The 23,660-nt window shown below is 41.5% G+C and overlaps 1 protein-coding gene across 6 annotated transcripts in view; it reads left to right on the top strand.

Annotated features, from left to right (window-relative positions):
- pum1 (pumilio RNA-binding family member 1) overlaps positions 1 to 23,660 on the top strand; it is a 34,850-nt gene that overhangs the window by 621 nt on the left and 10,569 nt on the right. Inside the window, exons 2-15 of one of the 6 annotated variants that reach the window (XM_061742596.1) lie at positions 8,568 to 8,744; positions 12,530 to 12,652; positions 12,962 to 13,048; positions 14,265 to 14,370; positions 15,053 to 15,246; positions 15,477 to 15,658; positions 15,755 to 16,019; positions 16,137 to 16,230; positions 18,748 to 18,846; positions 18,983 to 19,125; positions 19,526 to 19,664; positions 19,778 to 19,912; positions 20,301 to 20,600; positions 20,742 to 20,984. In XM_061742596.1, coding sequence (XP_061598580.1) covers positions 8,583 to 8,744; positions 12,530 to 12,652; positions 12,962 to 13,048; positions 14,265 to 14,370; positions 15,053 to 15,246; positions 15,477 to 15,658; positions 15,755 to 16,019; positions 16,137 to 16,230; positions 18,748 to 18,846; positions 18,983 to 19,125; positions 19,526 to 19,664; positions 19,778 to 19,912; positions 20,301 to 20,600; positions 20,742 to 20,984 — 2,272 coding nt within the window. In that variant the 5' untranslated portion in view covers positions 8,568 to 8,582. The remainder of the gene's footprint in view (positions 1 to 8,567; positions 8,745 to 12,529; positions 12,653 to 12,961; positions 13,049 to 14,264; positions 14,371 to 15,052; positions 15,247 to 15,476; positions 15,659 to 15,754; positions 16,020 to 16,136; positions 16,231 to 18,747; positions 18,847 to 18,982; positions 19,126 to 19,525; positions 19,665 to 19,777; positions 19,913 to 20,300; positions 20,601 to 20,741; positions 20,985 to 23,660) is intronic. The other 5 variants (XM_061742595.1, XM_061742598.1, XM_061742597.1 and 2 more) reach the window with 5 other exon arrangements.

A 23,660-nucleotide genomic window follows, 5' to 3' on the forward strand; every position in this document is an offset into this window, starting at 1 on the left:
GTTTGAGTTGAGACAACCAGCGGTGTTTCCTGCCCGGATTGTCACACCCCTGTCTGTCTGTGTGTCTGTCCCCCGGTATGCGGGGGGGATCGATCCCGCGTATTGAATGATTAACCCGGTTAGGCTTGCATGTTTCCGGGTGCTTAAGTTAAGTCAAACCCAAATCAAGCCAGCTTCTCTTTTGGGAGAAAAGCTGATGCTTTTTTTTGCTTGATTTCCGGGTGCTTCTGTTGTCTGGTTTTGGAGCAGCAGCGTTGAAATGAAGCGCTAACATCTCCCTGTTGATGAATGGAGAGGATGGAGAGGGAGAAGCCACAAAAACAAAGGCAGGACTACAGACACGGGTCATCGTTTGGCGAGCTGGCTTGTTTTGGTCTTTTTGGAGGTGGTGTGTTGCACCGTGGTTTCAGCAGACTCTGAGGAAGCTGCATGTGTTTCAGAAGATTCATGGTTTCAGTGATTCACGTTGGTAATTATGGTGTTTGGTTCAGAGGAAAAGGAGATGAATGCCATTTCGTCATGGCCTGTGGGGACACTAATGTCAAACTGCTAATTTGAACAGAGATTAGAACTTGTTGTATGAGGAAAGCCTATAAAACACAACTTATACTAAACCACTGACTGCGTTTGCATGCACTCAATAACCCTTTTAAAACCCGAATATTGGCAATAACCCGAATTTGCACGGCCATGTAAACGCCAATAACCCCTCTGAATGACCCGAATTTGCTCATATTCCGGTTTTTAAAAACCCGAATATGACCCCTGGGATACTCCTTTTCTAACCCAAATATTCGGTCATATAAACGCCAAATGGAATATCCCCATCAAACGGAACATGAATTTGTTTTCTGCGCATGCTCTGTTCACAAGGAATCCTGGTCTTTTGAGTCCAGGTAGTACTTCTAAACCTGGCGAATCGCAAGACCACGCCACACTTTTGGAGTGAGGAGACTAATCACTTCATAAATGTAATGAAGGATATGAACATTTTGACATTTGTGGACGGTAGAAAGTACGGGGATAGCGAGATTTACAAGAAGGTGAGTGAAAAGTTGCGCGAAGCAGCATTTGTTTTGAATTTGGATACAGGAAGAAGAAGCGTAAATGACGCAAATTGCGTCATCACGTTCTCCGCGCGTCGCTGGTTTGATCCACATATCCCAAATGATGAATTACCATGTATACAGGGATAACCCTGTTTGCTCACGCATGTAAACGGAATATTCCGAATGTTTCAGTAACCGGAATATTAGCAATAACCCGAATTTTGACTGCATGTAAATGTAGTCTAGACTACGTTTACATGTTTCAGTCCCTCACGTAGGTAATTATGGTGTATGGTTCAGAGGAAAAGGAGCTGAATGCCATTTCGTCATGGCCTGTGGGGACACTAATGTCAAACTGCTAATTTGAACAGAGATTAGAACTTGTTGTATGATGAAAGCCTATAAAACACAATTTATACCCAACCACTGTCACCACGTATCTCTCCATAACTACACTTAATAACAGCCTGCTCTTGGCACTTTACCCTAGATAAGTAACTAGGCTTCCTCTGACCTCTTCAGCAGCAGTTTGTTTCCATGTCCTGCAAATAAAGTTAGTAATCTACTCTGTGCACACTTGCTTAGATAATGTTGTTTTTCTCATAGTTCTATTTGCGCAATACATGTTGCAAGTTTCAGTTGTGTGTTGAGTCGATGAATGCCTTTTCAAACACTGATAACATTCAAGAGGGGTGTTCATGAAACTTCAGTGTTTAAATTCATATTTATTAAAATCAGTATAATAGCTTGAGGCACTTAAAAATGCAAGCAGGTGTTTTTAACAAAGCTTAAAAATGTCATTCACTCAAGTGAGATTGTGGACAGGGTACCTACAGATGAACCAATGTCATTTGTACAAAAAGTGTAGTTTGTACAAGTCAACTATTTAAATCATGCAAAGTACCGTTAAAGGATGCATGATTAAAAGCCTTTTTCTTAAATGTTTGCCTATTTTGTCATAAATATACATGTACTGATCCACTTCTATGGAAGCAGAGGCCATCGACCTGTCCCTTTGCGTCTATTTGTATTCAACTTGTACCAGCTTTTACAAATGTAGAGGCAAAAAGGAAGAACATTGTTGTACAAAACGTCTATTTAATCCAGGTTTTGTACACAAAGTTAGAAAATATCTTGATCCATCCGTAGGAACCATATCCACACTATTACTTAAGTGGAATGGTGTTTTTGAGTTTTGTCAGAGGCCTAAAATAGCGATTCATCCTGGCATCACTACATGCCCTCTGGGCTAATGTTAAAAGCCATTTTGCTGCAATTGTATATTCTGTTATAACTCAAAATTGCCTCAGTTCACATCATTTTGATTGCTAATGAGAGTTTAAACTCATTACCATCTTGCGATAAACCTGTGTTTTTACTTTACTCTAGAGTATTCCTTTAATCTAAAATGTTTAAATTGTCATGGGAAACTCACATTTTGAACTGAATAAAATTTCAGACAAAAAAACCCCAACAAGAACATGTTGTGTAGAAAATAGAAATTTGTAAATGTTTTCTGTTTTCTTTGTTAATTTTGTTTGAGTTTTTACCAATGTGTTATAAAATACAAGTTACGGGCTGCTCAGTGGCGCAGTGGGTTAAGCAAGAGGCTCATATACTGAGGCTACAATCCTCCTGCAGTGGTTGCAGGTTCGAATCCCGGCCTGTGCACCTTTGCTGCATGTCATCCCCATTCTCTCTCTCTACCCCCTTCATGTCTGCAACTTGAATAAAGGGCCACTAGAGCCCCAAAAAAATCGAAAAAAGAAAAAATACAAGTTACATTGATGTTAGCAGAATGTCATGCAGCTGCTCATTAACAGACAATGTATCAGTCATGTGAGTTAGCTTGAAATGAAATGTTTTTCTCATGAACTATTCAGTGGTCTAATGGCTGACACTTTCTCCCAGGGTGGTGTTACTTGCAGTATGAATAGTATCAGTTCTGTCCCTTCTGTGACTTTCATATACAAACTTGAGCATCCTTTGGCCCTCTTTAGGGAAATCACAGAATCAGTGCCTGTTCTAGTTTTTGTTGAAACGACCAGTCAGAAATTTAAAAATTACTCCCATACCATTTTCAGTGCTAGTAAAAGATTTAACTTCAAGGATGAAATGTAGAATTCTGTTGCAATTGACTGTTTATTTTTTATTTTTTTTATCTTATTCCCTAAAAGAGGAAGAGTTTGTTGTGTGTATATTCATTCACTCTATTTATTTAAAATATTTATTCTTGGCTAATATAGGTAAATTATTTTGTAATACATTTGACTTAATCTATACAAATACCTATCTCTGTTTTGTTGTTCATGAATAAACCAGTCATAATTATGTTAAACCTTTGTCTTAAGAGATGCATGTTTTGTTTTAATTGTTGGATCTGAGATGTCAGTATATTTGATTAACTCAATGTTTGGATTATGAGTTTCTATTGCTGTTGTGTTTTATACATTTGCAGCAACTGTTGACAGGTCTCAAGTTTTAAGTATTGTAAAGTCTACGGTACTGGCTGCAGTCACAGTAGACTTTTGTTTCAACCACTTGACTGTGTTTGATATGACACATCCCAAGTTTATCCAAAAGTTGTTTATAAAGTATTGAGGTGCCTTTCTTTCACAAAAAGTAAATTATAATTTTGAAGTGCCACAACTACTGTTTGCTCTTGCAGCTTGGAAGCTACTAAAATGTGCATTTTTGTCATCACTGTATCTTAGTTGTTCTAGGTGCACAAACTGCAGCATGACGATTCTATTAAATGTAAAAGATATTAATATATTGGTAATCTTTATCGACCATGCAGAAGCAGGAGATTATCGGTTTTGGCTTAGATTTTCAATATAGTGCATTCCTACTTCTGTTCATGTTAAAGCATCTGTTTCAATTTCCTTTGAAGGAACATTTCCTTACTATAACAAAGCATTGTCTAGCTGCAGTGATCTTCCGTGCGTGCTATTGGGGAAAAAACAGACAAAATAAGTTCCTGCCTCAGTCAGGCAACTGCACATCGCTTAGTATTATGTCACACAACAAGACTGACCACCAGCTGGCTCACAGAGTTATAGCACACATCATGGCAGAGACAACGGTTTTCAAAAAAGTAAAGTCAGGAGAAAAATGAGAGCAACAGGAGGAGGACCAAACAAAAATACATCTTAAGACAGTGTTGTAAAATCGACCTAACCTCCACCACCCAAAGAGCTAAAAATGGCAGAAGTTCCTCTGCGCGGCTTTAAGATCGTACATTGTTGATCATTCTTTAATCCTCAAGTATGATACGCGTATTATTGATATAGTTGCCATGAGAGGCGCTGTGAATCTATCTGCTGGTGACTTTGGGCCTGCAATTTGTTACGATTGTACAAATGTGTCCATATGTCCGTCACTGATCCACTGGAAACTACGATAAACTATAATAGTGCACAATCACGGGATCAGGGATGTTTGCTGTGTGACGCTGTTTTCAGCATTGAAACAAGTTTGTTATTCCATACATTTTTAGCTTATTTTTACCTACACATTACTAACCCTGGGTACTGTGTACTCGCAGTGGAAACAGCCACTTGCACAAAAACATACAAAGATCAATGTTTTGAAGAGGAATTTGAAGGTTTTTGTGGCATTAGTGGCCTTTATTGAGACCGTAGGTAACAGGAAACGGGTATAGAGAGGGGGGAGACATTGCAGTACACAGCAACAGGCTGGGATTTGAAACTGCGCTGCCTGCACGAAGACTACAGCCACAACTAATGGCGCCCGCTCAACCCACGTGAGCTATCCAGGGCCCCGAATTTGAAGATTTCTACACAGGGTTCGACGCAATTGGCTGTGTCTTCAACCCTGGTCCTCGGAATCCCCTGTCCTGCATGTTTTAGATGTTGCCTTGCATCATCACACATGATTCTAATTAATGGTAGTCATCAGCTTGTCATCCAGATCTGCACAAGTCTGTTAATGCCATTTGTATCGGGGTGTGCTGAAGCTGCAATAACAGGCCGCGGCTTTGAAAGACACGCAACTAATTTTATTAAAAAACTAAAGACCCTCACAAAGTAGTTCTTTGCGTTCAACCAACACAGCAGCAAGAGTGGCGGAGGGAGATGACTGGTCATAAAAGTTACAAGGCAAATCCTGTTGTTATTCATTATGGAGCCACCACCGGCTCCATCTCCTGCATCATCTAGCTCTTCTGATCTTGGTGGCCATGTTATGTACCACTTGATGACGCCTCCTGAGCCGTGTTCCTCCCACTTAACTTTGCTTCAGGCGCCGGGGAGGCAATGACACACCTCGCGTTGACATTGCCCAAGGTGCATTAAACATGGGCTCGTCGTCCAAGGATAATAGCGGGGTCTAATCTAAAATTGCCCAATGGCAGAAACATTTACACACCAGTGTGGCAGATATCCTCTGTGAGTTACTTGCCAAACAGAAATTTTACCCGCGTTTGGGGCTTGGGCGGTGTTAGTTTTGGATACTGTTTCTACATATTTACTGTGTCTGACTTTGATGTCAAGAGTGTTTCATAAAGTAAGTGAGGTTATAGAAAAGTCACAATCTATCTTTGTCGCACACTGATATGGGGACAGCAAGAAGGGCCTTGTCTGCTGGGTTCAGCGGTCAGGAGGTCACATACCAGCTCAGTAATTCTAAGATGTGTTAAAGGCACAACCCATTTAGGGCTTTGAAAATGAATTGCAAGAATTTTTCAAATCTTACATGGAACCAGTGCCAGGATGTACAGTGGGAATGTAGTCATATTGCGTAGTCCAGCTACAGGATTTTGAACAAGTGCAGGTGGTGCAGGGACCCTTTAACTTCAAGTCCCACGGGACTCTGAACTGCCACCAGCTCCTGTTTAGTTAAACAGTCAAAAATGTAATTTTGGTTTACCCAACTCATCAAAAGATATACATGTTTGAACGAGCCCAGTGCTGTGCCTTTGGGTGAACTCATCGAACCCTGCCGAGGAGGCAGTGTGTGTCCCAAACCCTGATGTTTACTCAGACCTCAACATAGTGGATCACAATAGTTATGAGTGAAATATTCTTAAGTGATAATCTTCAGATGGGGAGAAAACATATTGCACAATTTAGGCATGAAAAAGTTTTATATAGCAGTAGCCAGTGTTATTAAAGGAGCTGTATGTAAGAGCAATAATAAAACGAATCATAAAATGACCCCGATATGTCAACAGACATTTAAAAATCATGTTCATTTCAAATACTTATGTCACTGACAACAGCACTCAAGCCAGGATATTCCAGTTTAAAAAGAGGAGTTGCAGCCCTCAACTGATGTTTATGTTGTCATTTTTTGTTTTGGCCTGAAGCTCCACCCTCCACCTATCTCCCAATCACCAAGTCAGTATTGTTTCTGAAGCTCCACCCTCCACCTATCTCCCAATCACCAAGTCAGTATTGTTTCTGAAGCTCCACCCTCCACCTATCTCCCAATCACCAAGTCAGTAATGTTTCGGCATCCGGGTTGCCAGCTCGGCTCTAATTATCGCAGCCATGGCAGCCTACGTTCCTGCTGCATTCTGCAGCCTACCTGGCAACCTCTGGTCGGGGGGAGGAGGGGGAGGGTACACGCCACTCAACAATATTTTGAAAGTGACTGCAGTACCAGTTTTGGCCATTTCTTACAGACGGCTCCTTTAAAGACAATATTCAAACTATGTTTTTACCTGGTTAATTTAGCCAGAAAGAGACACTACAGAGCGTGTGCTGGTCAAGTTGGCTTGAGAATGAATAACGGTTGTTACAGGTGACCGTGAGCAAAGTCAAAAAGAATAATAATTGATTGACAAAGAAACACGCTCAAAAGTTCTGCCGCTAAAAGTACAGGGTATTTCTGGTTAAAATGCATCTTCTGTTGAGTTTAGAAAAAAGATGGGATTAAACAGCGTTATTAGATTGAAAAAGATATGTCACTTCTTGAATATGTTATCTTATCCATGCTTCCACCTCCTGTGCTGCTTATAAAAGCAAGATGGTACGCTGCGGATAACACACAGATGCTCAGTTAGTAAAGGTGTGAATGGGTTGGTGGGGACACACTTCAAGGCCACGTTTACACGTAGCCGGGTATTTACAAAAACGGATATTTCCCCCTCTACGTTTTCAAAAAAATCCTCGTTTACACGAAGCGGCATGAAAACGCTGTTATGGTGCTATGAGCCGCCAAACCTGCAGGGGGCAGTACCGAGCGTGTCGCCGCGTACCCTACGCCGTAGGCTCTGCGTTGGTGTAACGCGGAACCATAAATCAGCCTTGACTGCCAGTTACTTTCAAGACTGAACGAGAGTCTTTCGTTTGGAGTGACAGAGAAGTGGAGTTTGTCCACACGTAGCCGGGTATCTGCTAAACCGAAGATATTAAGATATTAACGTGGCAGCTCCGTGGCCGGGACACGGGGGGACTCGGGCTCGTTAACTGCGGCTCACAGAGAAGGAGACGCGCCTCCCGGGGAAGCTGCGCGCCGCGAAGGTGCAGCTTCCCCGGGAGCCGCAGATGATCTACAGGTTTAGAATGCTTATGAATGTGGTCGAAAAAGCAGATCTTCGGTTATGTGTGGAAGGGTTGTTTTTTTTTTAAAACGATGTAATATGGATACAAATTATTTTATAAACGGAGGGGGGGAAATATTCGGTTTTAAAAATACCCGGCTACGTGTGGACGGGGTCTTACTTTTTAAGTGTGACTTTAGAATATAAAATACAAGAAAATATTGACGGTGGCCAAACAAACTGTAAACACAGGTCGCACAAATGATGCTGGTGACGTTTCTGTGATGTTCTGAGCCTAAATCTCCGTTTTCCTCCGTTTTCCTCTGTTTAGACGCAAACGTGAAAACAGAGTTTTTGAAAATCTCCACTTTGGCCGGCGTTTTCAGAAATGATCGTTTTTGGTGACTTTGACCTCCGTTTTCGTGTAAACGAACGACCAAAACGCATGAAAACGCCTCTGTTTTTGCTCCGTGTAAACGGGGCCCAAGAGTGTAACAGACATGCCAAAGGAGCCATACTGTATTTTCCTAAAGGTATAACATATTATATAGTGTCCCATTGCAAATAGTTAAATTGCCAAGAACCTTGTCTCAAATTAAGACATTGGCAGTTTATTCAGCCGTCTCCTTGAGGAGTTGGTCTGATGGATAAAATTCACTGTCCTGGACTGAAGCCAGGAGTGTGTAGTCCTTCTCTGCAGCAGCTTCTTTGAACTTGTTGTTACGGCACACGGCCAGGCTGTTTAGTGATATCATGAAGTCTGTGTTGAAAATAGTGACGTGACCTTCTGTTGAACAAAGGACATCGTTTGGCTTCCTCAAAGATAAAGCTGATATGATGAGGTTGTCTAAGGAAACACAGGCAAGACCGACGAGGCGACGTACTTTGGCTGAAATGTCATATACTGCACCTTTTTAATTAATACTTAGTTTTTTGTAGACGTGGTTGATGTTATCGGGTTGTTCAGAGCTTTGAACTAATGATTTTTCAACGCATGTGTCCCTCTCTAGACAGGCTGTGGTGGAATGAGCAGTGTGTGTGTGTTGAAGAGGAAAGCAGTGCTCTGGCAGGATTCATTCAGCCCCCACCATAGAAGTACATCTCCCAGCATGCCTGTAGTGCTGAGCAGCGGAGGACATGCCCCCCCAACTGGACCGATTCCTCAGGCCACACCCCCCAGCCAGCAGGTATTTGTCTGCCTTTCATTTATTCCTAAGTAATGCATGCAGCTAAAGACAGGAGACCTGCAAAAAGATTTTTCTTCGGTTTAGTTGCAAATTAAATGCTCAGGAAAATAGCAGGCACTGTCGTGTTATCTGCAGCTCTGATATTCATTGTTATCATGTTTTGGAATTAAATTGTATATTTAAAGTACAGAGGCAACCAGAAAAACCCTGAACCTTGTTTTTTCCAACATGTGCAGGATGTTTTTTGTTTTTTTTCCATTATCGTGAGATAACAAGTGGTACTTTCAAAGCAAACTGTTCGTAAGACCGCAGAATTAATATACTCCTCCATAAAATAAATAAATAACACTAGTTGCAAGTTGAGGGATTTTATCTGGTGACAACTATTATGTTGGTAACAATCTTAGTTGCGTAGCGATACGGTCTCTGTTATTTTAGAAGAAGTTCTTAAAGGAAGGGTAAGAGATTTTTGGATGACATGACGTCTGTTGATATTAGACACAAAGCATCAACAAAAACACGGACAACTGCCTCATCACGAACTCTCCCAAGCCACTCTCCTCTCCTCCACTGAGCACAAACCCTTCCCCAGTCTGTGATTGGCTAAAGCAATGTTTATGATTTTGGGGTGGGTGGGGGGGAGCAGGCAGTCACACTCTTTGTTTCCAGTTCCTGCAGCCAAGACTGTGTTACCCCTTTTCCACCAAACCGGTTCCAGAGCTGGTTCTGGGCCAGTGCTGATTCAGTGCTGGTTCAGAACTTGTTCAACTTGCGAACCAGCTGAGAACTGGTTTGCTTTTTCATAGCTCGGATGCTAAGGGGAGCCATGTCATTACGTCACTGCAAACGTCAGTTACGTTGCTGCGTTTGCATTGGCGCGAAAGTTTAAGCAACAACATTTTTTTATCTAATACAGGGGTGATAGCGCTCCGGCGTCACGCCGGATTTCCGGCATACCGAGGTGTTTGCGAGAAAAAAAAAAAAAAAAATCAGGTTTGCCGTTTATTTTTCTTATGATATTAATTTTTCATATACCGTAATACCGGTGAGTATGTACACAACGTTGGGAACGCCGCGCGGCGCGGAGGAACGTAGCGCCGCTGGACACTGTTTGTGAGGGGACTGTTTAGCGAGTGAGCAGAGCCGGTAGGGAAAAGTCAACAGTGCCGCGTGTCCGCGTGTAACCTAAATCTACCATGGTCTCAGCGTTAGGGTTCGGCCAAGTGAGGCTTTATAAATATATGGGCTTTATACATTTATTAAATATATGAGCGCGGAGTTGGCGAGGAGCTGCGCGCGGCGACGAGTACGAGCCGGGCTCACAGTGAGTCGGGCTGTGAAGCCTGATTTATGGTTCTGCGTTAAATCGACGCAGAGCTTTCGCCGTAGGGTGCGCCGTAGTTCGCGTAACCCACGGCGTATGGCCTGCGTTGGTGTAACGCGGAACCATAAATCAGCCTTAAACCACACCTGCAGCTCATCAGGAGGTTAAAACAGCTGCGCGTTGTTCATTTCTGGTTCGTTTTGTTAACTCTGTGAGCTTTATTGGTTTGTTTGTTAGTTTGCTGGTGTTTTTTTTTCTCTCTGGGAGTTATTTATGAAGAAGTTCTGAGTTCCGTGTGAGCAGTATTCGAGTTGAGGGGGGATGAGGGGTGATGTGATGGCACCCCCCCCAGAAATAAAAACGGTCCAAATCATCCCCCCTGAAATAAAAACGGTCCAAATCATCCCCCCTGAAATAAAAACGGTCCAAATCATCCCCCCCTGAAATAAAAACGGTCCAAATCATCCCCCCTGAAATAAAAACGGTCCAAATCATCCCCCCTGAAATAAAAACGGTCCAAATCATCCCCCCTGAAATAAAAACGGTCCAAATCATCCCCCCCTGAAATAAAAACGGTCCAAATCATCCCCCCTGTAAAACTGCCATTCCCCCTTTCCATCCCTTATATCATTTCATCAATGAATGTGGTTTTACTGATATTTCAACATTTAGAGTCATCACCAGAAAAAAAAAACACCAGATAAATAACTTGTTTGACCATTTTCACCTGTTTCAAGTAAATTTTCACTTGAAATAAGTAGGAAAATCTGCCAGTGGGCAAGATTTATCTTCTTATTACAAGCAAAAAAATCTTGTTCCCCTGGCAGATTTTTCTACTTATTTCAAGTGAAAATTACTTGAAACAGACTGATTTATTGCTTGTGTAGTTGAAAAATACATGAGAACAGGACCTTGAAAAAAAATATATTAAATCGCAATCGTAATATTGAGGAAAAAAATCGCAATTAGATTATTTTCAAAAATCGTTCAGCCCTACATTAGAATCACAAGTGTTGCCACCTCATACCGTAAATTTTTGGTCATACCGCCCAGCACTACGTTTGCGTAGATCCGAGAGACACTTTCACTCAAAACCACACCAGTAGCCATACTTAAGCCAATCGGTAATAGTGTAGGGGGTGGTCTTGGGTTTTGGCCAATCAAATTGATTCTAGCCTGGCGTCACCAGGCTCCAGGCTGTTAACCGAAATCACCAAAATAAATGTGTTCACCTACAGTATGTTGTTCAATTTACTCATTCTGTTTTCTATGGGCTACATGTGGTGAGCTTGAACAACAGGACCATGGGTCAATTTACACCAGACTTACACTTTAAGAGGACAAAAAATGACAATTGTGTTGACCTCCCAGGGAAAAAAAGTTCAGGCTCAGGATTTTTTTTTACTATCACCCCTGCTAATACGGACTTGATCGTAGCACCCTCCATATCGCTAAAACAGATCGTCTCCTCCTCAGACCACTGCTGCTTTGTTGCATCCAGATTAATTTGTTGCTTATTTGAAAATCTCACCGTCTCACAGTCTTGCTATTGCCATTGGTCTTAACAACTCCCTTATGCTTACGTAAGCGGTTCTTTCCTCTAGCCCAGCAAGAGTTGGTGCTACCTTGGAACCGTTTTTTCTGGCCCGGAGCTAGTTCTTTGTTAGTGGGAACAGAAAGCCCGGTTCCAAACTCAGCACCGGCCCAGAACCAGCCCTGGAACCGGTTTGGTGGAAAAGGGGTGTGAAGCATGAAGACTGTTTTTTTTTTTTTTTTTTTACTTTGTTCCCAGCGTATTCACAAGATGTGCAGCTAGCGGATGGTCAATTCACTGAATGTGAAGAAAGTCTACGGGATTAGAAAAGACCCTCTAATATGTTACCATACTTTTAATAATATCCTCCTCAAGACCTTTTGTGCTACTCTAAAGACAAATTCCCCTAATTGCTCAAAGAAGTATTTACTGTCCTGCAAAATTAAGACCAAATCAACAAGCACGGTGAACAATCTGCAACAATATAGTTAAACTTAAGAAAAATATACACTATAATATACCATGTACGCTAAAATATTGTATGTAATTGCTGCCCTTTCTGTCCATGAGTTATATACTTGCTTTTTCTTTGCAAGTCTTTCTCTTCTATGATAACAATGCTTTTCGTGTGTTGTAGTATCACACCCACTAGTATCTAAATTTACTACCATTTATTGCAGTGCAAGTAGGCTTTTGCAGTGTTGATATCGCACATGTGGATATCACGATGACAGTAAAATTTCACTATATTGTGGCGCCCCATTTCACATGTTTGAACATAGGTGTGTTGTGTGTCCATTTCTTCATAATCTACTCCTAAAATACTGTAAAATGAATTGGTTTTTTTAATATTGTTAGGCACTCTGCCTCACGGTTGCCTCTAATTTCAGAGTAATGTGCATGCATTTGCTTGTGTCTCAACCTCAGGGTGGAGCAGGGGCTGGACGTTCCCAGGATGATGCCATGGTAGACTATTTCTTCCAGCGACAGCACGGAGAACAGCCCGGCAAACACCGCTGGCCCACTGGAGACAACATCCATGACAGCCAGGTGTGTATTCATGTAGCACATGCTGCAGTCCATTTATGCTTCAGTCTTTAGAATATTTAAATGCGCTATCTGCTCTACTTGATAACATGACACGTTTGAGGGATTGATGCAAATAAATTCTGCTTCTTGATGTGTGCAATTCTTTTCTTTTTTTTTTTTTTTTTTTAAACCATTTTAAACCATTTTATTGTTTGTGGTTTTAGCTGGCATATTGTTTTATGGAAATTGTTTTTTTTTTACTAATTAACTGAAGTAGTTAAAGTTTAGTTTGAGTGACATGAATTGTCATTTTTTTCTTTCATGACCCAGTGGGCTCTCTATGTGCAGGTACGGTCCATGGACGAGCTGAACCATGACTTCCAGGCTCTGGCTTTGGAGGGACGTGCGATGGGAGAGGTAAGCCATGAGAGTTTCTTGCCTTAACTATCTTTATAATGAGAAAAATCAGGTTTAGATTGAAATATTTTGTGTCTCTTGTGTTTTGCAGCCTTTTCTTTATTGGATGTTTGGCTTAATAGACACAAAGGGTTATCGGAGTCAAATTTGAATAACAGGAAATCGACCCAAAATACCTAATTTGCTTCAACCTAAAGTCATGATTGTTCTTCACAGTAATGAAAACTCTGAAAGCCAGAAATAGATGGATCTGATATCCTTTTTAATTTGGGTTGCTTGGACTGGCTGCTGGTATTTATTTGTTTTTTGTTCCAGGGAGGATTTTTGAGATCCAGTTCTAGCTGGTCTGATCCATCAGAATCAGGCACCTTTGAGCAAACAATCTCAATTCCTTGCTGCTCTTTTGTGTACTGTGTCCAAATTGAGCAACGCTAAAACAGCAGGGTGTTTGAGTAATGCACACCTTCGGCGGCCGTATTGATGCTTAAAGCTCTGTATAGATCTGTTTGCGTTTTCCCTACACTCAACACAGAAATGGTAATGGCATTGGTATGAATAACATTTATCTGTTCCGGTCCTTTAATTACATTTGGCAAGTCTGTTAATGCTGGACCAGGGCCCACGATTGTCAGCTTGTCACAGTGCTGATTTAAGATGATTGTAGACTCAGAAATGATAAACACAATATTGATATGTTAAAATAAAAACGTCATGCCAAACTTCCTTTAAAAATGGAAAACATGTTTACAAAGAGCTTCGGTGTTACAAGCCCCACTAAAGGGTTTTTCCCCCCGAGTTGCCAGAAGAAGCAGATCATGCAGGTTTAGACAAAGAAGGTCTTCAGAGTTTGGGAAAAACTGTGCTGAATTTAATCGAAAGTGAGATTAAATATAGAGATAAGCAAGTAAATTGTTGGTGAGATGCCAGAATTAAAATAGAAATTTAATCTAATCAAGATAATTGACATTTTGGATGAAGATAGTGAGCCGTCTCTGGGTATTTATCACACCCGCCTCGATCAGTCGGTACTGCAGGTGATTGCTCCCACCCCTCCCCCAGCTTCATATACCCCTCCTGGGTTGTAGTCATGTTCACCATCAGTAAATCCTAGGATACTTCCTCTCAATGAAACCTTTGTTAAACTCTGTGCCTACGTTTTTGTTCTTTTTTATTTCTTTTCTCACCATTTTTTTTTTTTGTGTCTTGTCTTTTGTAGCAGCTCCTAACTGGTAAGAAGTTCTGGGAGACGGACGACTCTGGGAAGGATGGACCAAAAGGGATATTCCTGGACCAGTGGAGGGACAGTGCGTGGGGCGCCTCAGGTACGTAATAGTCGGAGTCGAGGTTCGTGTTTTGGGGGCAGACATTAAATTGGAGTGAGTGCAGGATTTAAAAAAAGAATAAATAAAACCAACCGCTGTCTTGCGTTATGGAACATATATTTACATGGCCGTTTGAAAGAAGAAGAAAAATCCACGTGACGATTGTGATGGTTCTTCCTGCAGATTTTTGCTGCATCAGAGGGACAGCATGTAGTTATTTCTGGAGACATGAAAAAGAAATAGCTCAGATTTTTAGAATCAGCATTAGACCGAATCTGAAGGTGACACGCAGGAGTTTGTTTGAAGTGTCCCTGCTATTTTTAACATCAGATTATGTATTATATGACTTATTTTTGGAGCCTCTACTAAGAAATGTTGCTTTTTTTCTATAAAAATCTCTGTCTACATATAATATAAAAGAAACTGTTGCGCCATTTAGCCTCTTCGCTAATCTTTTAATTTGTTAAACAATCGAAGAAGACATACAAGGGATTATAACAAGAAAAGCAGTTCAATAAATTGGTGTTCTGGTGTTGATGAAATATAGCTAAAACAGTATTTACATAACTTCAGGTGATAGTCTTGTCCCAAGTAGTCCCATTCACCATCTCTGATTCTCCCATGTTTGAAGGTTTAGATTGTTATGCCTGATGATTGATAGTCCCTGTCTCCACTGTGACAGATCACTCTGTGTCTCAGCCAATCATGGTGTCCCGTCGGCCGGGGCAGGGTTTCCATGGCGGAGGAGAAGTGGGGGTTGGTTCGGTGATGTCACCACGGTCTGAAAGTGGGGGGCTGGGAGTCAGCATGGTGGAGTACGTTCTCTCCTCATCACCAGCGGACAAACTGGATTCCTGCCTCCGAAAAGGACCATATGCAAGTTGTTTTTTAATTCAGTCATTGTCATCATAGTTTCAATCCTCGTAAACTCTTTGTCCTATTTGTTTTCCCCCTAAAATCTTTGATCTTTTTGTGTTACTAATTTAACAACAGTCAGAATAATTTTCCCCTATCAAACAGACAACCTTCCTTTGTGTGTTTACCATCCGTCACGTGATTGGAGCGCTGTGAGTTGATTTTTTTTGTGTGCATTTTTCACGATGCAGGGACAGAGGGATGGAGAAGTGGAAGAAGATAAGAGGGAGAAGCCAAAAACGTTTGAGGGAGAGAAACTAAAAGAGTTAACAGAAGGTGAATCTGACGTCATTAATGATGTCATCAGTGATGTCATCAACCCGAATGGGCTGCCTGTACAGAACGGCCTGGACGTCGACGTGAAGGAGTTTGGGTAAGATGCAGCACAGCACGTCTCACGGGAGCAGTGCTTATGTTACGCAGACGCCTTTCTGATGTAAAGTGGACGTCCGGTCTCTCTTCCTTGTAGTCGTCCTCCAGGCAACATGCCCGCCCCGGGTCCCGAGAGTGACCTGCTGGGAGGCCCCGGGGGTGTCGGGGCCGAGGGCTTGACACCTCTGGGGGGCGGCGGAGGCCCCAAACCTCCCGAGGACTTCTCTGGTGTTGAACAAGGTGGTGTTACCATGGACCCCATGGAGTCTGTGATGGAGCCACTTCAGTTTGACTACAACTCTCAGATGCCCATGGACTCTCAACCCACCGTGGGGTTGTTTGATTACACCAACCAGCAGCAGGTACGGGCTCCGGACAGAAAAAGCATTTATTCATTTACCATTCACTTCACATTCTCGCATTGGTTTTTTCTCAGTTGTCGTTTATCTGTGATTCACCTGACCTTGCACTGTTTTCAGCTGTTTCAGAGAAACAATGCCCTCGCCGTGCAGCAGTTAACAGCAGCCCAGCAACAGCAGTACGCACTGGCAGCTGCACAGCAGCCTCACATCGGTAAGAGCCACCGATTGGCTGTACACGGACATGGGAGCGTGGGGGCGTACATGCTAACATTTCATTTGTCCAACTTAATGTTATTTGAAATACAGTAAAACACATCAAACACATCTCCATGGTAGAATGGAAACCATGTGATTTTTGTCCTTTTTAAAACTTAAAACAAAGATCACTTCTGATCACTCTCTGGAAATACATTTCAATTTTTATTTTTTTTTTTGTTTTATAATTAGGGGTGTAACGATACACTAATCTCACGATACGGTACGATACACGGTATTGTGGTCACGATAACGATACGATACGATATTATAGCAGTATTTTTTTAAAAACCTTGAATGAGGAACATATGACTGGAAATAATGTTTTTTTTTTATTTGAAAGACACAAAATACAAAACAATACTGTGCGTTTGCCCTAATGTTACAGTTTGTAATGCTTTATAACTGTTTAAGTTTTAAAGAGAAAGCCAGGCCAACCATTTTCCACAAACTGAACTAAAAGTAAATGTCAGGTTTGCATTATGCATCTTCAGTTTCATACAAGTAAAAATATTTTGCCACAAACTGAATAGTTTCTCTCATGTATGACTTGACTTTTTTCTTTTCCAGAAATTTAACAACTAAAATTAAATAAGTAAATAAATACATACAATTTTACATCATAAAAAAGATTGATTCATGCTCACCTTATAAGTGTAAGAGCAGATTTATTTTTGTTAAGAAGGTTATTTTGGTAATTCAGGGTTCATTATTTTATAAATATATTCTTTATTTTCTGATGTAAATCAGGGACTATAATGACACTAGTCAGTTTATCTGTAGTGATTAGTCTGTTTTAGATTGGGCGGAGTGATACGCCACAGTACAGCACTAGCTGCTGTGTTGATGTTCTAAAATCCTACACTGTTGAGCGGACATTAAAGTACACTCGAACTTAGCAGAAGTTTCCCCGTGTTTATAATACTCACGACCCGAAAAAGGTTTAATTTAATAATGTAAGGCTTAACTCGAGGCGCGGTCGTCACGCGTGGTCGGATGCGCGTTACTAGTGAACACAATAGATTAATATTAATAATCCAATAACGCGACACAGTTTGTCACCTCCACCACACGTTTCGTGGCGTTTTTGTATCGCGAAATTTCGTGACACGATATATTGTTACACCCCTATTTATAATACAGAATTTTATGTGCTGTAAAAAAAATGACATAAATCAAACAGCACGGAACATACAGGTCACTGAACGGGGTGTATTATGGTGTATCAAAAAACAAAACCAAAAACAGATATTGCTCTTGGTAAAAAAGGGTTACCGTACTATAGTTCCTGGGTGTGAGGGGAGAGGCCAGCCAGCCCTGGGTGCGAGTCCCTCCAATGTACAGTAAGTCCATCCAGTATGCAGAGTAGGGAAGGTCTTGTCAGATAAATCTGTATGGTACAAACCAGTCAGGGGAACAAAGTTGTTAAAACATTTGTGGGTAATGATATCAACAAGGAAATTTCCAATCAGTCCACGATATTAAGTGATAATAAACATCCATCATAGTATAGAAATTAAACACTGGGGGAATTGCTCTATAACAATCTCTCACTTATATACTTTAGCCATTTCCCCCAATATTTCTGGGCCTTATCACCACACAGTCGTAGGGAGAAGGTCAGCAATTCCATTTCACATATTTCTTTCACAGTGGCTATCCACTCTCACCGTCGGTGGTTCCCTCTTAAGCCACTTCCTTGTTATTGACTTTTTGCTGGCTATAAGCAATATTTTCAAAAGGTATACATCCACATTTCAATTTAAGTTGAATTTATAGTATGTTTTGAATTTCAACTCAAAGGGTCTGAAAGCTTCTGAAGCTGTTCTCTAAATTCACAAACACATGACTCGGTGGGAGGCCTGAGAATGTGAGATATGCAGTTCTACTGGACGACATCTCTCTGCTTCCCCCCAACAGCCCATCTAAAGAAAATTAAGAGTCTGGCCTGATTTCTTTTTTTTTTTTTTTTTTTTAAGTGTTCAACAAGTATCATCAGTGTGTTAATTGGTGAAATTTTCCACATAATTATGGGGGCACTCTAGTTAGAGCACATTCCTCTGCCAAGGTCTTTACTTGCAATACTTTGGGGGAAAAAGGAAAAAAAAAAAGGCCTGGATCTGTACCAAAGTTTAATGGCCTATTCTTTTGCCCCCCAAATGATGTGTGAAGCCTGGCCAGATATTTGTGTCATTTGAGGGCACACATAAGATGAAGCTCTGTTTTCAGGAGTATAAAGTATTTAGTAGTTTGTGCTGCTCAAATTTAAGTCTGCTAAAACACAAGTGATGCTTAAAAAGCTAAAATATCATTGGGACACATTGTGGCCGTGCGCCCACTACAAAAGTGTTATCCAATGTCTAAATTATGGATTTTCTAAGTAGTTTGAGAGTAAACACGATTTGCATGTGAATTCCACAGCTTGATGCTTCATGTAAAACGTGTACACCTTTTCCCACCATGTGCTCGTCAGGTCTGGCTCCAGCATTTGTGCCCAATCCTTACATAATCAGTGCTGCACCACCAGGCACAGACCCCTACGCGGCAGGACTGGCGGCAGCAGCTACACTTGGTGAGACATGCATGTTTAAGACTTACCTTGGCTCAGTTTAGAGGCATTTGATAGATTTTTCCAAATGTTAACCATCTTCATAAACACAGTTTACGAAGGAGCTTTACAACTGTTATGTACGCCTGCTTGTGTCTAGGCCCAGCGGTAATGCCTCCCCAGTACTATGGCGTTACGCCTTGGGGGGTCTATCCAGCCAACCTTTTCCAGCAGCAGGCTGCTGCAGCCAACAACTCAGCCAATCAGCAAGCAACGGGCCAGGGCCAGCAGAACCAACAGCAGGTCAGTGCTACTTAACGAAACAAAACAACTGCCCGTAACATGATGTTACTGCCGTGCCGGACGTCTCATCTACTGGTTAAAATGCAGTCGAAAACCTTTTTGCTTGTAAAGAGTATGTACAGATGACAAGAAATACTTGCTCTTGCCGTTTACTCCTCACTTGTTCTTTCCCCCCCGTATGCTGACATAAGCAATATGGTTTCGTCTTGGCACTTCATTGCATACTGTTATGTGTCTTTTTGTGTAAGCATTCTTGTAAACATTAACTTGATAGATTCCTGCACCAGTGTATGTTTACAGTTCACCGCAGCTTCTGTGGTTTGAGAGAGCTTTGGAGTTTTTTTTTGCAGCACAGTTTTGCAGATGAATTGAAGTTTGTTCTTTCTCCTGCTTGGTAAAGGTGATGCGTGCTGGAGGAAACCAGCGCCCTCTGACCCCCAGCCAGAGCCAGCAAGGTCAGCAGAATGACCAGCTGGTGGCGGCAGCAGCGGTAAACTCGGCTCTTGCCTTTGGGCAGGGGTTAGCAGCCGGGGTTCCTGGTGAGTACAGCTCACAATAAATGAATCTACATTTGCTTTACAGCAGTATTGTGCAGATATCATATTTGTGGTATCTCTAATTTTGTCAACATTTTAAAAAACCTGTTTTTCAGGGTACCCAGTCTTGGCACCTGCAGCCTATTATGATCAAACGGGGGCCCTGGTGGTCAACACTGGAGCCCGGAGTGGGCCTGTCCGCCTTATGGCCCCCGCCTCCGTCATTATATCTCCTTCTGCAGCACAAGCAGGTAACAGTCATTCTCTTTACACACACAAAAACAAACCCAACCCGTCTTTGTTGTTTACTGTGGCCTGCGGGACAAAGAAGGTTATCATGCAGACAAAATAACACATTACACATTGTGCCCTTCAAAAGCATGTTCTCAATGTTCCTCTGGACCTGAGCATGCAATTAGGACATTAAGAGATTATACTTTGAAGTCTGTGGTTAGATTTGCACAGGGACTTCCCATGAGTCACTGTTGGCTCAGTGGTGGAGTTATTGTAACGGATTGTTAGAAAATTCAGACAACATACTTTGCATTATCTCGTCTGCACTGACAACAAAACTTTCATTTGTTGTTTATATAATTATTCAGTCTGCTGTGAAATCACCAAGTCCTTTTATCCCTCCAGTCGCGGCAGCAGCAGCCTCTGCAGGCGGTGCCAACGGTGGTTTGGGTGGAGGTGCTAATGGTCCGTTTCGTGCCATGACGTCCCAGCAGCAGCAGCAGCAGGGCGGCCCTGGGGGTGCGCTGGGAGGGAGCTCCTTCTATGGATCTTCGTCCCTCAGCTCTTCATCTCAGAGCTCCTCGCTTTTCTCACAGGGCTCCGGCCAGCCCGGACCAGGGTCGGCCTCACTGGGCTTCAGCCAGCCCGGCTCATCCTCTCTCGGTGCCACTCTTGGAGCAACGCTAGGAGGTTTTGGTACTGCAGGTACTTAAATAATATGCACCTTCCCGAATGTATTTTATTATTATTATTGCGGGTTTAGTTCAAAGTGGCAAAGAGAAGTTGAATAACTTTCACAATTCTCAATGAGACTATTGCCAAGTCCGTGTCTTTGTCTCCCTCTAGTGGCCAACTCAAGTGGTGGCAGTGGTTCCAGGCGAGACTCTCTCACAGGCAACACTGAGCTGTACAAGCGCACACCCTCCAGCCTCACACCCATTGGCCATGGAGGTTTCTATAACAGCACATTGGGCTTCAGTCCATCTCCTGGGCCTGTGGGAATGCCCCTACCCAACCAGGGACCATCCCACTCCCTCACACCCCCACCCTCCCTGTCCAATCACAGCTCTTCATCCAACCTCAATCTTGGTAAGTCTGCTGATAAACCCAGTCCTTGTGGGTGTGTTGTCCTCATCAGTGCTTACTACAAAAAATGCAATATTGTATTCCATGTTGTAGATCATTTATTTATTTATTTATTTATTTATTTATTTTTTGCACAGTGATAACACAATCATTTTTTTATCATACAAGGACAAATAATTTGTGCAGGAGAGGAAAAGAAGCCCGAAGGGCTTATAAAAAATCCTCCCCTCAATACAAAATCACCAAAACAAATCAGTCAATAGCAAAAGAATAGAAAGGAAAAAAGAAAAGGTAAAAGAAACAAAGAAAAATACAATAAGTACACAAACAAAAATATCCATGAAATGGCAATTTCATTTCAGTAAGAATAGCCTGATTAATTTTGTCTAAATAAAAGATACCCCACCAAGCTGGTCCTAAACATTTTTAAGGATGACGCTAACTTAAGAGATTTATCTAAACAGTTCCAGAGTTGAGGGCCATGGAATTTGATAAAGGATTGGTGACTGCAGGTACGACAATGAGGTAAATGAAAGTTCTTCCACCTCTAACTGAATAAGAATGAATATCTGATGATAACAGAAAATAATTATGAAAAGTGCCTGGAATGTCTTGTTTGAAATGAATGAACTTAAACATAAACAGGCATGTTTGAAACTTGTTAATAGAAAAAATTGATAATAATTTAAATTTGCTAAATAAGGGTGCAGAAGGTGCTTGATGAGAAGAATATGAGATCATTCTCAAGAATCTTTTTCTGAATTAAAAATAATTGTGTAAGTTACGAAGAATAAGAAGCGCCCCAAACAATGTTGCAATACGTCAAGTATGGATAAATTAGACTATAATATAATATCATTAGACATGACTGATTAACAAAGAAAGAAACTCTTCTAATAATACCATAGGATTTCATAATTTTTTTTGCATACATACTCAATATGTTTTCCCCAGGTTAATCTTTCATCCACTAGTACACCAAGAAATTTGACACATGAAACCTGTTGGATTTCAATATTATGAATTTGGAGCTTTAAATCCTGCATCATAGATGTATAACCATCTGGAGTCTTGGGTATAATTGGCTGTTTGACTGTTTTTTAATTTAGCTATATACTTTACCATAAAAAAAAACGTTTATCGTGTCTTGTTTGGTATCATTGTTTACCTGTGTGAATTGATGGTTAATTTTTAATTTTGACAAACTGTATTACCGTATTCGTTGCACAAAACATAGAATTTGAGCAGGAAAAACTTAGTTTTTTACTGTGAAAATGAAAAATATGTTTAACAAACTATTTTAATAGCTTATATTGTACATTTTAATAACTTACAAATTTAGCAAACAAAGTAATATACCCTTTTTTACATTAAAGTGCAGGTAATGTCTCACATGTTTACTTTCAATTTCCCAAAAACTAAATAAATCAGGTGTCACAAGTTGTTTGTGCCATAAGAAAAATATTTCTTGTCCATCACAGTCCTGACACCTCCAGGGTGTCTTTCTTCCTTTTATCCACCTGGAGGCAATATCTCAAAACTGCTTTATCTTTACTCCAATAACTTTTCTCTCTTCTACAGCAACCAAATACTGCGTGTTACCATTTCATTTTTATATGGGTGGATGTGGTGCATTTTTCCACCAAACATAATGGCGATGTGCAGAAAAAATACATGCTGTATACAAGTTATAACTGGTTCTACTTGGCCTAGCAACATGATGCAACAACTGGCATATAGTGGTTTATAAACAGAGGCTACACAAGGCTGCGTCTATAGGGGCAAATATACTTGCCGTTGGACCCTGCGTTCGCGTCCGTTTACAACCAACTGCAACCTCTCTCGCGTACCACGCGAGGTGAGCTCGTCATTATGCAGTATGCAGAGCAAGAGTTGGAAAAGTAATAAAATATTTAGTGGTAGCAGTAGCAGATTATAACAACGAACAAGTAAAGAACATGACAACATTGGATGAAGAGGAGATTATAACATTGCTTTGGTTGCGATCTCGGCAAAGGAATCGGCGCCATCGGAGATGGCATGTTAGACCGTTGAACCAAAGCCGTCGGGAGACTTGAGAGTTCGCCACCCTTGTCTTACCGATGCGGGCAATCGATGATGAGAAATACCGGGAATATTTCCATACGTCTTCTGCTTTGTTTGACGATGTGTGGTCAGCTGGTGCTCTGACGTGGACCAGCGCCACTCACGCGCAAAGCGAGAACTGCAGGTCGCGTACGCTTTCACTGTCTTTTGGAGAACGTGCCTGTCGACACGTGAAACGAACGCAGGATATGGTGTGTGCACGTTCTGAACAGCAAGTATATTCACCTCTTTATTGCTACCTCATTGTAAATGAGTCACGTGATCTGGATGCACGTCTCAACTCGAGAGTTAAATACTTAAGTTTTAAAAATTCGCTAGTAGACTTGTAAAGCAGCCAGTTGTGAGCGTCCTCTGTGTTTTGCATCTTTAGCAGTTGGCAGGGTAAAGTGCACTTCAAACAGTCCGCTCAAGTCATGTGATTTGAAAAACATCCATAATGAGGCCGGATTATGACTGTGATGGATCCCTCAACTTTTTTGGATTTGTTTTTACATTTTCATACTGCAGGAAAGACCATGTTTTCTTGGGGGTAGGGAGGTAACTTGATCTTTGCTGAAAACCCTCAGCTTCACG

This window comes from Cololabis saira, chromosome 15 (assembly GCF_033807715.1).
Source record: "Cololabis saira isolate AMF1-May2022 chromosome 15, fColSai1.1, whole genome shotgun sequence".
NCBI lineage: Eukaryota > Metazoa > Chordata > Actinopteri > Beloniformes > Belonidae > Cololabis > Cololabis saira.